Genomic DNA, 19,121 nt, shown 5'->3' on the forward strand with positions numbered 1-19,121 from the left:
TGGAAATGATGTACTGATGGTTAAAAAAAAAACAAAAACTTGTTTGTTGCTTTGTCTGTAACATGTGTGTTTGCATATTTACCATGTTGTGAACAAAGAACCCACTTTTCTTATATAGATCTTAATTTGAACTAAACCTCAAGCACGGGATTGCACTCATGGCATCAGGACAAGTACAATGAAATATAAATAAGTAAATAAAAGCATCATATGTATTTATGACAATTTGGTATATTGGATTAAAAACAGCATACGTTCGGTTATTAAGAGTAACACTATAACAAACAACAACTATAACAAATGTTGTGTTTCAAGTGAGGTTCACAGAGTAATGTTACTATTGTTTCTTACCAAAATCCAGAACAAAATGACACAGGGATACACAAAAGGAAAGCTTACATACCTCTGTTTGCTGAGCAGCTAGTGGCAAACATCAGCAGACACAACACAATCACAGACAGAGTCATTCTGAATATAATGGAGTCAAATCCAGCCCTGAAAACACAGTCAGACCTTCAACTCAACTGAAATACGATGGAAACCCATGTACACAAGTTACTCTACCTGTGGTCAAAGTCTGGCAGAATTTACAATCGAGGCTGTCACTGCAATCTGGGTGTGTGTTATCTACTGTAATACTCATCAGCAGTTTTATTCCACATCACATTCCATGTACACAGGAAGAAGAAATTCACAAAGTCTGAAAGTGTCATCATATGGCAGTATATGGAAGGACTGGATTTTTATAAGTTATACCATCAGACATTCAAGCTGAGATATGAGACAAAAGTGTCTTTATTTAGACTGCATACATGTTCTGAGCAGGTCACTTTATCTCCTGAACATTCATTTATTGCACCACAAATGAGTAAAAGGCTGGAGGCCAAGGGTGTGTGAGGTCTTCAACTGGCCTTTTGCCTATTTCCATGTCGGTATAGGGGAATATGTTATCATAAAAAGGTCTAGTCATCCATCACCAGTTGAGCCAGTTGAAACAGTTACCTGACATCGCTTGACTTGTCTAGACTGGATTATTAATTTATTTATTAATTTATTTATCTATTATTATTATTATTATTATTGTTGTTGTTGTATTAATTAATTAATTAATTAATTTGTATTATCATTATTATTTTTTTTTTATTTGTATTAATAATTTTTTTATTTATTTATTTATTTATTTATTTATTTATTCTACTTCCTGTGTGCTTGTCTGCTCTTCAGAATAAAACAAAGTGAGCGTGAATAAAGTCAGATCGTCCGTTTGAAGTGTGAAATGATGCTCTTATTTTGAAGGCTCTTAAGCGGAAGTTGTTTTTGTATGGCTGTGGGCGGGCAGCATGCCGACAGTTTGGGTGTGGAGGTAAACAGATCACAGGGTTGACAATGTCCCGGTTTAAAAAAACGGCTAAGGTGGACTCTCTGGCCGGCTTCAGGACGGAGAAGACAGAACCGGTTGTTCCGAATGGTCTGATAAACGCAGCCAGGAAGAGCGGCCAGCTCAACCTGTCCGGCCGCGGGCTGACAGAGGGTAGGCTAACACAGGCTAGTCATTAGCAACTACACTAACACACCAGTACAGATAATGAAAATAAAACACGGCCTGTCAGCACATTATTTCACTTATTTATTCATTATATTCTGTAACTTATTCACTAAGCCTCCAGAGTAACGCAGTTTAATTGATTTTAAACCCCGGTAAAGAAACAACCTGCCATTCATCCATCACAACTTTGAAAATGACTGATTTATCGTAGTGTGCAGTAAGAGTGTATTTACAAAGCTATCAGTATTATTTTCTTTACTGCTATGAAGAAACCCTGCTTCTCATTATTACCATTGTTACCAACAATACTTGGTAATGAAACTTATTTCAGCAGAAAATAGTGGTTGTATTACATAAGAGACAGAAATACGCAGATAGTACTGATTGCATTTCACTACATTGGAGTTGTGAACTATTTTGGTGAAATGCTGATATATTCTCACATATTATACAGTGAGGAATTCAGCTGCAAAATGTCTTGCTCAGCCCTGTTAAAGTTAGTCATGAGTACCATTTGTGATAAGGAAAAGCTGCACATGCGCAGTAAAGTTTTAGTATCGTCAATTCATCTGTTACACATAATTTAATTTTCTCCTTTTTTCCTATTTCTTTGTAATTGCATTGTGATGTGATCCAGTCCCTCAGAACGTGTATCGTCTGAACATCGACACACCAGAGGAGGCACAGCAGAATGTGTCCTTTGGAGCATCAGATAGGTGGTGGGAACAGACTGACCTCACCAAACTGCTGCTCTCATCCAATCAGCTTACACATCTTTCTGATGACATTAGACTGCTGCCTGCACTCACAACACTCGATGTAAGTAACATGATGCCGTGTGCTGTATTTTATCCACTCACTAACACAAATACTACATGTATTGCACACACGAGATCTGATATCTTTAAGGCCAAACCTCTTTGGCTAATGAAAAAGGTCATGTTTGGACACAGACTCTATGCCAAAAACATTAATATTTTGATCCAAATTACAATTTTGACTGCTCACAGAATTATTAGCATCTAGTGTGTTTACATTTAAGGTCTTTGTAAACTAAAGTAAGCAGCATTTACGACGATCAATCTAGTCCAGGGGTCAGCAACCCTGGTCCTAGAGAGCCGCTATCCTGCATGTTTTAGATGTATCCCTCTTCCAACACACCTGATTCAAATGATAAGCCTATCCTCAAGCTCTGCAGAAGCCTGATAATGACCATCAGGTGTGCTGGAAGAGGGAAACATCTAAAACATGCAGGATAGTGGCTCTCTAGGACCAGGGTTGCTGACCCCTGATCTAGTCACTCTGTTAGTAAGGAATGAAAATATTCAGCGTGAACATTGTTTAGCTAACCTCATTTAAGAAGCACAGCTTTGAGAACTGTTATAAAGTAACATGATTTTTTTGAAAAAAGTTATGTGAAATTCCTGTAATCCAAGTTCAGCCTCATTAACTACGATATACTGTATGTTCTACTTGTTTATTTACCAACACTTTGAGACGAACATGGAAAGAAAAAGAATTAACATGGCTTTTTAGTATTTCAGTATTTGTATACCATATGTATTTCCTTTTAGGCCAAGGATGTCAAACTCATTTTACTCCAGGGGCCACATTCAGCTAAATTTGATCTGAAGTGGGCTGAACCAGTGAAATAATAACATAATAATATATAAATAATGTTAACTCCAAACTTTTCTGTTTTCGAGTGGAAAAAGTAAAATTACCTTTTGAAAAGGTTTACAGCTACAAACTGTCCTTTCAAAAGATTTGAACTACGTGAACAAACTGAAAAAATAAGTGTAATTCTCACAATATTCTGCTTCAGTTTATCATTTACACATGTTCATTATCACAGTGGATCTACAAATACACAAAACATTTAATATCAAGCAGAATATTGTTAAAATTGTCCTTACTTCTCTTAAAACATTTTAGGTTGTTCATATTTGTTCAGGTTATTCACATTTTTTGTGAAATTATACTTTGTTTTAGTGTAAATACATGAAAATATTCACATTTACAAACAGAAAAATTTGGAGTTGTGAATATTTATAGATTATTATGATAGTATTTTACTAGTTTGACCCACTTGAAATTGAATTGGTCTGAATGTGGAACCTGAACTAAAAGGATTGTTAACATCTTAGTGTAATTTTTGCATTTCACAAATTCATCCCAAGGGCCAGACTGGACTCTTTGGCGAGCCGGATTTGGCCCCCGGGCTGCATGTTTGACACCTGGGTTTTAGGCAGTTTTACTTATTAAAGTGAGGAAGATATTTTAATGTTTGTTGTCACTTTTTAATTCCCTCTGGCAGCTTCATGACAACCAGCTGAAGAGTTTACCAGGTGCCCTGGGAGAACTGCTCGAGCTTCAGCAACTGAGACTAAGGTATACAAACACATCACATGCACTTACTCTAGATTAACATGAAAAAAGATTGGACACCCTGCTCTAACCATGTAGATAAATGAGGCAAAACCCAGCATCTAACAGAACTCTAACAGGTCCAGCACCTATTTTTAACTGATTTTGATGAACAATGCTGTATTTTCAACACAAAGAAAATCATGTTCTTATGATTTAATTCGTCATGAAAATGAGTGTAATTGTACATAACAGGAGGATCATTTGACTCCTGAATGGAACAAACCATTGAGGAAAAAAATACTTTTTAAAAATCATAAGAATCTTATTAAAAAAAAATTTGACTGTACTGTATATTTCTTCATCTCTGTGGCCAGTCATAACCAGCTAACATCTGTGCCAGTGGAAGTGTGCACTTTGAAGAACCTCCGCAGCCTCACACTTCAGCAGAACCAGATGGAAAGTCTGCCAGAGGAACTGGGACAACTGGAGAACCTTACAGAGCTGGTTAGTAACACAGACACACAGTGGAAATAGCTTTAACCTTCCAACTAAAACCCCAGCAGTACAAGAAGACCACACTGAATTACAACATAGATTTAAGGAACACCAGATACAGTTTAACACAATTCACATTTGTTGACACTATATTCCATCTCTTTGTACTGTCTGCTTTGACTGGTTTAAGGACGTATCCAACAACCATCTGACAGCCCTGCCCTCCACTCTGGGCCACCTCAGCTGTTTGCAGAAACTGAACCTGAACCACAACAAACTCAGCTCCCTTCCTGACAGCCTGGCTCAGCTCAAAAGTAAGAGCAGCTGCTTTACACTGTTCATTCTCTCACTTATTGTTTTGTTTTTTTCTCTAACAGTGGCTGAAGTCATTGTGTACCTCAGCTTTATAGAGAATGTCAGCAAAAACTGGCGTATCCTCTAGTAGGTTTTGTAATTTTCTGTAGTATTCTAACAAAAAGCATATTCATTTTCCATTTTGGTTCTTTCTTGTTTACTCCAACTCTGCTGCTCTCACAGTAAGGCTGCTTTCTTACACAAATTACAGGGTTGCTGTTGAAAATGTTTCCTCTGAGGTGGTAAGCCACCCAGATCCTCATGTACATTTGTCTCCATGTTAGTTCAATCAGTAGCGTATACAATACATCAGTAGTATTTAGATTTTTTTTAATCTGCCACAAATGAATTCAACAAGAAGGATAAATGAAGAGAACATAAAAACAAAAGCAGGGTAAAAAAAATAATACTCCTAAAAACACAAACAAACACCTATTGTGGCTTTCTTACTCCTTTACATTGGCCGTTTGAGCAATAAAGCATAGTTCATAACATAGTTAAGACTGCTACCACAATGAGACAGGGCTTAATTTACTTCCTCCAACATATCTTATAGTTAAAAAAAAAAAAAAAAAAAAAAAATCATGGGAAGGAAAGCTTCTAGGACCCAAATAAAGAGTTTGAGGTTTGGAAAAGGGATTCATAAAGTAGATAACAAACAGGAAATTTTTGTTTGACTTCCTGATGAAGGCTTGAAGCTGAAATGTGTTGAAGTATTTTTTTTAAGGTCTACACATGACCATGCCATGAGAATAAAGGAATTTTAATGCGAGGAATGAGAGTGGCTTGGAGTTTTCTTCCTGTTTGGCATCATATAATTTACTAATAATAAAGTATTGCAAGGTCTCTTCAGACTATGGATCAAAAATCATCTCATTTTTATTGAATTACAGTTTGAGTCATTTTTAGATTGTTTATGTGACATTAAGCATTGTATGAGAGTAGTTGAGAAATGCAGCTCTTTGGCTTCTTACAGATGTTAAGCTGTTGGACTGCAGCAACAACCAGCTGACAGACATTCCTGTCAGCCTATCAGAGATGCTCGCTTTGGAGCAGCTGTATCTCAGACACAACAAGCTCCGCCTCCTCCCACAGCTACCTGCACCCTCCCTCAAGGTAATTACACAACTCAGCAGTTACTGAATTATTTATGGTCTTAATTAGGATGACAACTCTTTAGTGCATTTATGTTATGAATTAAACAATACAGTCAGCATCCAAGCAGAAACTAATTATTAGAGTTAAAAGGGTGTAAGAAGAGGAACCACAATTATTCTATAAAATCATGATCATTTTTTCCAATCACTTGTATAAACACAGCTGGTTTAAGCCATCTGAAATGTTATATTTCCCTCCCACTTTCAACATAATTTTAAATAACAATCTTTTTGTGTAATTGAGAAGGATTTGTATGTTTACGTCATTCATATCAAATTTGTCCAGTACGATATTTGTTTACAAAGCTAAGAAGGCAAACAAAACTGCATTTTTTATTTGTGTCCCAATGTTGTAAGTCAATAAATGGCTCTTCTTGTTCAACTATACTTGTGTAAATAAACGTATACTATAATTACAATATGTTTAGTGCCACAAAAGTAATAGAAAATGACAATTACCTTGTTAATCACAGTTATTTATATGACAATTAATTATCAGATAAAATTTCACTGTTGTGACATAACTAAATAAGAATGACATTGTTTTCTTTGCAAGCAGTCAAGAGGCATTTAAGAGAATACTATGTTCTGAATATTTATTCCATGAAAATGAGACATTGTGTGTTTGTGTGTCTGTAGGAGTTGTATGTAGGAAATAACCAGATTGAGCAGTTAGAGGCGGAGCAGCTGTCAAGCCTCACGGCCATTTCTCTTCTAGAACTTCGAGACAACAAGATCAAAAGCCTTCCTGAACAGATCACCTTATTGAGTACGCTCACACGCCTCGACCTCACTAATAATGACATCACCACGTAAGTCACACGCATCCTGCAGTCCTTATCAGCTGGTTTTACTGTACTGTCCTGTAAAATGAATATCTGTATTTACTGTAGAAATCATCAACACCATTCCTTCCAAATTCCAGATAAAATGTTTGTCATTAAGAGAATGTAGTTTATTTATAGAAAACAACATCTAATCAATAACAGAGTGAGCAAGTGATACAAAGAAAAGAGGAAGAAAAGAAATCCAAGAAAATCCAAGAAATCAATATTTCTTGAAATAACTGGGTGTTTTTGTCCTGGCTTTCATGGTTGTAGCTGTCAAATGTTTTTTACTAAATGTTATGTAATTTTACTCTATATAAATCAGTCAACAGCAAGAACCAGCACAAAGTGTTTGATATTCAACTTCATCTGGTGGCACAAGAATAATTAATTAAGTTCTAGTTACATTTTCATACCCATCCTTTGCTTCTTTTGAGAAACTGATAAAATTATAAGTGGAGCAACTTTCCTCTAGAAACGGAACTAGTGTTTCTGCACAAATCTTAGAGTCAGAGGTGAATTTTAAGATTAAGAATATCAAACTGCTTGTCTTGTGGAATGCAAAACAACTGCAATGCAGCCTCCGCCTTAATGTCAGATGAACACTGGCCAAGTTGTGTATGTACTAAACCAAGCTGAGCTTTTTTTTTATTTGTGAATGTGTTGTTTCTCCATCAGTCTCCCTGCATCACTCGGCCTGCTGCCCAATCTGAAGATGTTACTGTTGGAGGGAAACCCCATGAGAGGAATCAGGAGAGACCTGCTCACTGTGAGTGAAACACAAACCACAGTGGAGGATGAAGGGAGAAGGTAGTTTTTTTCTGAGAGCCATGAGGGGTCACAGTCTGTCCTCCTACAGCTAGAGCTGAGCAACATGGAACATTATTTTTTCCCATTTTGATCAATATCAATATTTATCATAATTAGGGCTGTCAAAATTAACGCGTTAACACAGATTAATCCATCATTATGATTAATCTGATTAAAAATTTTAAAGCAGTTAACCCAGAATGACTGTCACTGTCTCCGGTAACGCATTTTGGGCAGTTTTTCCAAGTAGAGATAGCGTTGCGCATGCACAAATGGGCAGTTGATCCGGTAGCGACTGGCAGCAGAACCAACCCATAAAAATGGAAGATGCTAAACAGCACGTTGGCCCTCTGGATGTGCATATGAGTACAAAAAAACCCAAGATGGAACAGTTGACCAACATAAAGTATTATGCAAACTCTGCAGGAAGGAGTTTTCTTTTCAGCGAAGCACTTCCATCTTAAAATACCACATTAACACAAAACATACAGGGTGGGGAAGCAAAATTTACAATGAACATTTAGTTTTTTCTCAGCAGGCACTACGTCAATTGTTTTGAAACCAAACATATATTGATGTCATAATCATACCTAACACTATTATCCATACCTTTTCAGAAACTTTTGCCCATATGAGTAATCAGGAAAGCAAACGTCAAAGTGTGTGTGATTTGCTGAAAGCACTCGTCACACCAAAGGAGATTTCAAAAATAGTTGGAGTGTCCATAAAGACTGTTTATAATGTAAAGAAGAGAATGACTATGAGCAAAACTATTACTGAGAAAGTCTGGAAGATACTATTAAAGAAGAATGGGAGAAGTTGTCACCCCAATATTTGAGGAACACTTGCACAAGTTTTAGGAAGCATGTGAAGGCAGTTATTGAGAAAGGAGGACACATAGAATAAAAACATTTTCTATGATGTAAATTTTCTTGTGGCAAATAAATTCTCATGACTTTCAATAAACTAATTGGTCATACACTGTCTTTCAATCCCTGCCTCAAAATATTGTAAATTTTGCTTCCCCACCCTGTACATTAGTCTGGGATTCTGCTAGCACTTCAGCTAATGCGTCACCCAGCTTGCAACAAACACGTTAAGTGCATATGTATTCCCTTCTTTCTTGAGACTGTTTGTTCATGTAAAATGAAATGCGATTAATATAGATTAAAAATGAATGTTATTTAATCATGATTAAGATACAGTAAATTAATCCACAGCAACCATGTGATTAATCTGGTTAAAAATGGCAATCGCTTGACAGCACTAATCATAGTATATAGTATATTAGTAGGTTTTTGCTATAACTTTGAGGAGTGTATTTGTAATAACTGACACCTGAAAATGAAAGTTCATTAGTTAAATTTCAATATATTAACATGAAATTGGATTTTCATAATCTCAGTGTAGTGATAGATATAGATCTGTCTGTTTAAGCAAATGAAAATAAGAATAACTTTGCTCTTTTAAAGAAGTATTTACTGACCATTTGGATGTAGATAATAGAGTTTATTAGGCAAACACTGCCAGATTCAGGTTGGGTGAGTTGCGTTATTGGGGGGGATTTTATTGGACTTTATTGGTCATAACAACTTGCTGCCAGTATGAGTCATGTTTACCACTTCGCCTGGTTCTCTGCTTTGTGTGTTTAGGGCGTACACACACAGTGAAACAGACACTCATTCTTGTTTACTTAACTCGTGTGAACATCATATGAACTTATATTAATTTCATGGAGTCGTACCTCAACATTAACCACAACCTCAACCCTAACCCAAGTTTTCAGCCTGAAGGGGTAGGGTCTAATAATTTGTGAATGGGCTCTGGCAAACATGTTTGACCCCACTGTGAGTGGGCTCTCTCTCTCTCTCACACACACACACACACACACACACACACACACACACTGTAGTGGCCTTCATTCTGTACATCCAATCAATCCCACATATGAGCTGTTGGTATGGAAACATGATTCAGATGAGGATGAAAAGATATATAATTTGGTTCAAAAACTTTACTAAAATAAAAATGTCTGAATTACATCAAATGACACCGATGAAAACCTGTATGGTCTCATGTCTAGTGAGTTGTCTGTCTGAATGCGCTGCATACTCCACATCATTCACTTTCTATAAAGGAGCAATGATTAACATCCTTGAATTGTGCATTTCTTTTCAAGCAACTGACTAATGATGTGGTAAGAAATATGAACTGTACATACACTCCGAGTTTTTTATTGCTTTAAAATAAACCCATTACCTCTAATTCTATCTTATTATTCTCATGTTATTACTCTTACATACATACTATATTTACACTGATCAGCCATAACATTATGACCACTGGTAGGCAAAGTGGTGTTAAAGTTGATTATCTTATTACAGTGGGATTTGTCATTTGGTGGGATATATGAGGTAACAAGTGAACACATAGACCTTGATGTTGGTGTGTTGGAAACAGTGAAATGAGCAACAGTAGGAATCTGAGCAACTTTAATGAGGGAGATAATGTGATTGTCAAATCACTGGTTCAGAACATCTCCGATCTTGTTCATTCCTAATGTAAAGTGTTTAGCACCTGCCAAAAGTATCTAAAGAACAAGAACTGGATCTCAACCAACTGAGCATCTATAGGAGTAGAACATTATTACCGCCTGTCTAATATTGTGTAGGCTCTGCTTTTTCCACAAAACCAGCTCTGATCTGAGGCCTAGACTCCACCAGACCTCTGAAGGTGTGCTGTGGTATCTGGACCAAGGCGTTAGCGACAGCTCCCTGAAGTCCTGGAAGTAGAGGTGGACCTCCATGGATCAGATTTATTTGTTTAACACCTCCCACTGATGATCAATGGTCCTGAGATTGGGCTGTCCTTCCTTAGTCCATTTGTGGTCAGTACTAACCACTGCAGACCAGGAACAAGCTACCAGACCTGCAGTTGTGGTGATGCTCTGATCCACTCATCACTGTTACAATATGGACCTGGTCACAGTCACTCAGTTCCATATGCTGCTCATTTTGCTGCTTCTAACACATCAGCTTTGAGGGCTAAATGTTCACTTGCTGCCTAATACATCCAACCCAGTGCAAGGTTGTAATGAAATAATCAATATTATTACTTCTCCTGTCAGTGGTTGTAATGTTATGGCTGATCTGTGTAAATGCTGAAACACTTGTGTGACTGTAAATGACTGCAAACTGCAGTAGAGCCTGAGCTCTAATGAAAGCAGTGCCCATAAATCAGGTAAATCACTAACATAAAATATTTAGTTTTCAGTTTCTTTGGGGGTGGATGGGTCCCTTAACACTGTCATGTAAAACACTTCACTGTTACAAACCTTCATATTAAAATTCTAACTACTCTCCTGTCGTCCCACCACAGAAAGGAACCAATGAGCTTCTGAAATATTTAAGAGGAAGAATTAAAGGTACAGTTCACTTTTGTGGTAACTGAGAGAATTTTATTTACCAAAAATGCGAGAGCAGATGGTGAGCACCGTGTTGTAACGTGGTATTTACCATCACCCGCTCTGGGTAAATATGCATGTTTACATAAATGAATGATAGATGGTGAAAACAATGTGTCTGTGATGGCAGCAGAAGAAAGAGGAACCGCTACTAATCACTCACATCATTATTAAAACATTTACAAGCAAAAAATAATATGTGCCTTATCTGATTAATCCAAACACCCCTTCTCTCTGATAAGGGCATCTCTACATGCCAACATCAGCCTGGATTTTTCTGCAGATGTGACTGAAACGATTTCCCATCTGCTCCGACGAGGCCAAATAACAAACTACAGCAACTTCAGCATTCAATTGTTCTGCTTACATTGATGTAAACACCAGTGGTGACAGCAACAAGAGAAACAGCTGTTCTCCCAGTCTTAAATCAGCAGATGGCACTGAGAGGGAGGTACATGCTGAGGGGAAATCAGACCTGTAGTTACAAGATTAACAGCTGTAGGAGAAAAAAAAGTCTTCAACAGCTGTATGAGACGAGCAGCAGGCGGTCAAAGAAGGAAACGTAATGTAATTATGCTGTACAGGAACAAAACTATGTTTTTGCTCTTTTTTTAATGTAAATTTTCCATTATGCTGTAAGAGACTAGGTAACCCCTCATCCACGTAGAATGACTCATTTCTCACAGAAAAGCCATCTGTGAACCAACCATATAATACTTAGATTTTTGACTAGTTTTATTTGTTCCTTTAATTTGGACTTTTTCTTTTCTACTTTAGTTTAGCTTTATTTATTTGTTTTTTTTTCTGTTTTTATGCTTAGTTTTGATAAGTGGCACTTGTTTTATAGGTATTTGTCAAGAGCAGGATTAAAACCTATTGTATAATATGCAGAGCATCTGTCAGTGGTGAGTTCAAGGAATGGCAATGTGCAATGTGACTGAAGTCCACATGATGCTTTAGTCTCATAGCACATAGAACTTTATGATGTGAAGACAAACTTCACATAATGTCAGTTTGGCATGTATTTTAGAGAGGTTATAGCTGGGAATTGTGTTATTGCTGATGAAGGGAAGAAGTTATGGCTGGCACTTCAGAATAAGATAATAGGTGGACTTCAGATTTCATCAGCAACAAATCGAATCTGTCTAAATACTGTGTAGATTAGTATCCTGTGTGTGGTACAAGGCAGCTCTGGAGTCTGAACTGTTGTTTTTTGTTGCTGTTACCACTGGTCACCACAAGGTGTCGCCAAATGCACCACTGAGAAATGAGTTATGTTCCTCAATTAACTGAACATTCTCATTTAATTATATGGGTTAGAATAGCAAAATAGAAAGTGATGTTATGTAAAATATCATAGAATATATATTTTACAGTAAGATTCTATTTTAGCTTTGGATTAATTATTAGACTATTGTGTAACATTTGCCATAAATGAGTGTTGTAGCAATCAGGGTTTTTTTTGTGCACAAATGTGAAAAATCTTACATAATGAATATCATATATTTTTAAAAGAATAACAGCAAAGCCCTTTTTTCCAAAAAAGAAGTAACATTGAGATTCAGAACTTCTGCAGTAAAAAAAACAGGCTGTAAATGAATAATAAACTAAGAACAGAATGTCAAAAGGTCTTGTTTAAGGGGTGTTCTGTTGAATTTCTGTACAAAACTGTATATTTAGCAGTGACATTTTGTGTATTGTTAACCAAATGAACAGTTCCAGTGTTTCAACTGTGACAGAGTTGCTCTTGTGTATTGTTTGTAGAAGAGCCAGACGGTCCAGATGAAGGACCTACTGCCATGACACTTCCAAGTCAGGCCAGAGTCAACATTCATAACATTAAAACCCTTAAATTACTGCAGTTCAGGTAAGAGCTGTACGTATGTTGTCGCTCTTTAACAACTCTTTAACAACTCTTTAACAAATCAGTTGTTTTTAGAATAAGTGTGTTTGGTCAAGGAGGAGACTGGATAAGATCAGGACAATGATTATGTTATGGAAAGTCAAAAACATTTAAAACAAAATATAACAAAAGATCACTATAAATATTGTTTTAGCTGTTTCAGTGTTTGTGTCTTAAACCAGAAAAATTCAAGAACAGTGTATTAGATCTGAATATAGGTACAAATCAATCTTAACATTCAGCTTAAATTGCAAAATGTGTGTAATTCTGCTTTTGAAGGGAGATAGATGTCACATCCACCCAAAACACCAGGTTTATATGTGAAATAAATCCAAAAACTCTCCACCAGTGGTGTAAAACTTATGTTAGTTCAAGGGCCACGTAGAGCCCAATTTGATCTCAAGTGGGCTGGACCAGTAAAATAATAACACATTAACTTACATGACAACTCCAAAATTTTATCTTTGTTACTGTTATATAGATTATATATACTAGTGAGAAACAGTATTTCGTTTCAGGCTGCGTATTTCTGTAAATACCATGTGAGAAATAATAATAATTATAATTATAGTAATAATAATAAATTGCATTTATAAAGCACTTTTCATTCAGCAGAATCTCAAAGTGCTACAGAGAAAATACAGTCCAATAAAAAATTAAAGAATAAAAATAAAAAATAAAAATACTGTATCAGGAATAAAAGACTAGGCGAATAAAACAGAGCATCAAGGTGGTCCATAAAAAGCCTGTCTAAACAGGAATGTTTTTAGCCCCTTTTTGAAGGAGTCCAGTGACTGAGGACTTCTTAAGTGGTCCGGGAGGGAGTTCCAGAAATGGGGGGTGGCAGAGGAGAAGTCCTGGTCACCCATGGTCTGAAGTTTAGTTCTGGGGGGGGGGGGGGGGTTGGTGCTGTGAGGCCAGAGACTACAGGTGAAGGGGTGAGGGGTGAGGAGGTCTTTGAAGTAGTCGGGGGTGTTATTATGGAGGCACTTGAAGGTGATGAGGGCGGTCTTATAAATAATTCTGAAGGGGAGAAAGGACAAATAAAGCTATCTATCTATCTATCTGTCTGTCTGTCTGTCTGTGTATCTATCTATCTATGTATCTGTCTTTCTTTCTTTCTTTCTTTATATTTGCAAACACAAGAAATTTGAATAGCGTGAGCAACCATGAAGCACCTCAAATGTCCTAAGAAAAATAAATGCAATTTTAACAGTACTATGCTTCAAATGATCATTTATCATTTCGCAGTGGATCCACAAAGGCACAAAACATTTACTAACAGGCATAATATTGTTCAAATGTTGGAGTTTTCATCATTCATAGGTTATTATACTATTGTTTTACTTGTCTGACCCACTTCACATTGGGCTGAATGTGGCCCCTGAGCTAAAATGAGTTTAACACCCTTGACCATTAACGTCCTCGGTGTAATTTTTACACTTCAAATTCATCTCATAGGCCAGATTAGAATTTTTGCGAGCCGGTTGTAGCCTGTGGGTCATATGTTTGATACCACTGCTATAGACATTTTCTCTGTAATTTTGGTTTATTGTATTTAGTTTTGTTAACACACTATGCAGTTTTTTTTTTTTCCTTAATTGAGCTTGTCTTTGTGTTCAGTGAGAAACAGGCAGATCAGGTTCCAGATGAAGTGTTTGATGCTGCTGCAGATCAAGCTATTAGTAATGTTAACTTCAGTAAGAACCGGCTGTCCAACATCCCTCCCAGGTACATATGACACACATGCATTTCACACTGATTCACATGGTACATACAGTAGAAGTCGACATATGAACTATGTGTGTCCTGTGTGCAGATTGATGGAGTTCCACTCTTCAGTATCAGATATAAATCTGGGCTTTAACAGACTGACCTGCTGTTCTCCTGACGTCTGCAAGTTACTGCAGCTGATGCACATTGACTTCAGGTACACAGACTATGACTCTGTTTGTCTTTTACTGCTACTGAGAAGAGCAAATTATTGCTTTAGAGCCTTTAGTAACAGTCATGTGCATGTTCCTTTTTCAGAAATAATCAGCTGAGTGATTTACCATCTGAAATGAGGAACTTGACTAAACTACGCTCCATCATCCTTAACTACAACAGGTCTGTCTGTACTTCAGTTAGTTCACATTATCGTGGGGTTTTAGAACCTTAACCGAATAGTAATTTTTTAGCCCACATGTTTAATTTAAGCACAAGTGTGAGATATAATTTGCTCTTAAACTAATTTGTTCAAATAAGACTATAATCTGATAAAACAATAAACAAAACACAAAATAAAACAATATAACATAAAAACATGAGTTAGAACTAACAAATATGAACAATTGATAAATATTAATGAAGAATGCCATCACACAATGATATAATGTATAAATTAGAATAAATGAAAGACTTGCAAGAACAAAATAAGATACAATGAGAACATAATGGAACCAATGAAATGAAGTTAAATAATAAATACAGTAAGAAAGGAATAATAGCACACCTGAGATAAAATGACATGAATGGAAATGACTGAATGAATGAGTATGAAAGCATGATACATATTCAAATATTAGAAAACACAGGTGTGAAATGAATGTGTATGAACAACGTAAGAGAAGATGTTTCATGCTTAAATTAACAAAATAAATTTAGAAAAATGTAGCAGAAGTAACAATAAAATGTAATAATTCTCACCACTCATACATTAAAAACATCTTGTCTTACACATCTCAGGTTCAAGACCTTCCCTGACATCCTCTATGAGGTCGTTTCTCTGGAAACAGTGTTGCTTGGTAACAATCAGGTGGGCGGGGTTGACCCTGGTCGTCTTATAAAGTTAGTTAATTTGTCAACACTGGACCTATCGAACAACGACCTGCTGAACATCCCTCCTGAGCTGGGCCTGTGCACCACCCTCAGGTAAGAAAACACAAACACACCTCCTGCACTTATGTAACAGGCTGTCGCTCACTGAACATGTTACATTCTGATGTGTTATCCCTTACCTGGCTGCCTGTCTTTGTTTTCATTTCCCAATTATCTATTACGAACAAAAACACAAAAAGCTAAGTATTTGGAATTATTCCACTAAGTTTATAGTAAGGAATACTTTAGGTGTTACATCAGGAACATAGCTTTTACTGCACATATAACATTTAGTGACTAAAGGTTAAGTTAACTCACTTTATTATCCTCGTAGGGGGATTCTGTCTCTGCATTTTACCCACAATACACACATTATACCTAGCATGACTTTTCCAGGGGGGTGGTATGATCTTGATTCTGTTTTTGTTTTTATTGGGGGTTTTTTTTTGCTTTTTTTTTCCTTTCTTCTCTTCTGGTGAGATCATGTAGAAGATGAGATGGAACTAATGTTTTGGTGTCAGACCACCCCAAACTCATTTTGTTTCCATTTTTGCACAGTTTGTATAGTTTGCACCTTATTGCTCTGAGAACATGTACAATGTGAAGCAGGTCATTGCAGCCACTGATACTGTTAAAATATTCAACTTTGTTACCAAGTATCAGTTTGATATGTATAAGTTGTTTTTAATTTACACAACAAATTATTTCATGAAAAGAAAAAAAAAAGGTTACAATATTTATGTTTCTTACAATAAAAGTTCTGCTTAAACCATTGTTATGATTTTGTTGAGGGGGGACCCCAGAAATTTTTCTTCCACCAAAAGGGGGCCGGTTAGAAAAAGTTTGAGAATCACTGAGGTAAATAAACCACAACCCACTCGCTGTAGGTCAGAAGTGATGAATTAGAAGGATAAGTCAATATTGAATTAGAAGGATAAGTCAATATTGCTTTAAGGAAACCGTTCCTTACTTTGCCTTTATGTTTGGAGTATCAGCTGTTTTCCAGTCACTGTCCATGTGCTGTAACAGTGTGATGCCTTGTTGTCGCTCAGGTGTCTCAGTCTGGAGGGGAACCCGTTTCGAACACCCAGAGCTGCCATCGTGGCCAAAGGGACGGACGCTGTGTTGGAATACCTCCGCAGCCGGATCCCCACATGACCTGACAGACCTGAGACTGAAGCAGCCTCTGTCAACATGGGATTCCCTGGAGATCAAACATTTGCATGAATCTGGTGATAACAGGGGTGTTGATTCAGAGAAATACATCAAGATATGCTGTGATCCTGGAAGCAGAGTTATACATGGTGGTTTTTTAAAATTCAATTTTAGTAAAATTTTCACAGTATAAAAAAAACCTTGTACTTTTTTTTTTTTTTTTTTTTTTTTTTTATAAAATCACAAAGATGGGATCTACATTAATTTATACAGAAAATGAACCACTATTTGCCACCAACCTTTGTATGTTAACTGTTCATTAAAAATCAACACAGTGTTTTTGAGAATTGATTCAGTATCACAACACATATTGTCATGATACTCAGATATGTTAGTATTTTCTTACACCCCTAAGTGATTCACTGCCATATTGCTAATCTCTTGTGTGATGCACTGTTGGTCAATATGTGGCCTTTCAGTTTGTCATTGCAGCTGCAGATGGATTCTCTGACTGTCGAACAGAACTGTCTTAAATGTGTGACTGAAATGACAAAGGCATAAATCTGAATAAAGATAGTATTAAGTCAAGCCAAGTCAACTTTTTTTATAAAGCACTTTAAAAACAACACAGTTGGCCAAGGTGCTGTACATAGACATAAAAACAAACAAAACATAAAAGAAGGAATAAAAACGATAAAAATAATTATACATGAAAACAATAAAAGCCAACCCCTCACACTGAGTTTAAAGCCACAGAGAAAATGATGTTTTAAGAGGATTTAAAAATAGAAATTGATTTGTCCTGCCTAATTTTTTTAAATTTTCATTTTACCTTTATTTAACCAGGAAGTCCCATTGAGATTAGGAATCTCTTTTGCAAAGGAGACCTGGCCAAGGTAGCAGCCATACAAAGTCCAAACAATATAAAACACATACATGATACACAATGAACAATAAAACACAACAACTATTCAACCATAATAGCATAAAAAAAACAGTGACATTCCTCCTTTACTGCATTCTCCATGATACTTTTAAAATCATTAACAGAAATGAATGTATGTAGTTGTACAGTTTTTTGAAGATGATTCCACGACCATGGTGCACGGTAGGGAAATGCTGTTTTTCCAAAGTCTGTCAGAACTCTGGGAACAATAAAGAGCAACCACTTGGAGGAACGTAGATGGAAACTACTAGAGCTAACAGAAAGAAGATTACAGAGGTATGTGCAAAGGTAGTTCATGAAGTGATTAAGAATTGGCTGAGATGAGTGTATTTTATTACAAGAAAACTTGGGTCCTAAAGTGTTCTCAAAATCACAGTCCCAGCAAAATGCTCATGAGCAGTTACCTCTATACAAATAAAATATATCTTATCTGTGAAGTAATAGCAGTTTGTTTCAGTGTTGATAACACATAGAAGTGTCTAGGTGTAAATGAAGTGCGAAAGAGAAGCCATGAGTGTTCACAAGTGATAAAAAAAAAAAATATCACTAAAGCTCACACAATTATAGAAGTCTGCCTGCTGTTCAACAAGCCTGAACAGGATGTGTTCGTCTCATAAGAGGATGTTGTATCCCTTAAAGACCTAGAACTATTTTTGTGTTGACCTTCAAATTATTATTTTTTTTCTACATTTAACCTCTCCTAAGTGATTTATAATCATTTACTATAATATCATCCTCTGCATTTCGCATTATTCAGTGGGGATCAAGCTTTTTTCCTGTATTTAATTTACTGACCATGTCGATGTTCATAAAAGAGTAAAGTCAAAGGTTATACCAGAACAGAAAAAATAAAAAAAACCAGTTTTCTCAGCAAAAGATGTAATTAAGTAAGTAATTAATTTCCGCAACGATGGCCATTTGTCAAACTACATGGGTTTTACTGATGAATCAGAGTTGCACAATATAGTAGTGTTTCCACATTCACTACAGAGCCTTTGAAACTCCGACTGTATTTAAACTGAATTATTTACATGTATTAAGAGGATTAATGGTTACAAAGTTCTTAAACATTTGAGATCAGTAGATGCTGTTTGTTACCAGTAGCTGTTTAGATCTTTGAGGGTTAAAAATTAAATCAGTCACCTGCCCTACACTATGCAGACATCTATGTGTTTGTAACCAAATGTAGATGTAGCTTTTGGCAAGGGAAAGTTTATCACAGACTGAGTGTATATA

At 36.3% G+C, this 19,121-nt stretch overlaps 1 protein-coding gene across 1 annotated transcript; it reads left to right on the top strand.

The window, feature by feature from the left end:
* The first annotated feature begins 1,329 nt into the window (after positions 1-1,329).
* Positions 1,330-17,527, top strand: lrrc40 (leucine rich repeat containing 40). Its single transcript, XM_030132932.1, has 15 exons — positions 1,330-1,531; positions 2,184-2,365; positions 3,864-3,937; positions 4,291-4,420; positions 4,602-4,725; positions 5,742-5,881; positions 6,562-6,734; positions 7,428-7,518; positions 10,938-10,983; positions 12,787-12,889; positions 14,549-14,656; positions 14,745-14,855; positions 14,957-15,034; positions 15,653-15,838; positions 16,837-17,527. The coding sequence occupies exons 1-15, from the start codon at positions 1,387-1,389 to the stop codon at positions 16,940-16,942; spliced, it is 1,797 nt and encodes a 598-aa protein (XP_029988792.1). The 5' UTR covers positions 1,330-1,386; the 3' UTR covers positions 16,943-17,527.
* Positions 17,528-19,121: the final 1,594 nt, after the last annotated feature.

The sequence above is a fragment of the Sphaeramia orbicularis genome, chromosome 4 (genome assembly GCF_902148855.1).
Source record: "Sphaeramia orbicularis chromosome 4, fSphaOr1.1, whole genome shotgun sequence".
NCBI lineage: Eukaryota > Metazoa > Chordata > Actinopteri > Kurtiformes > Apogonidae > Sphaeramia > Sphaeramia orbicularis.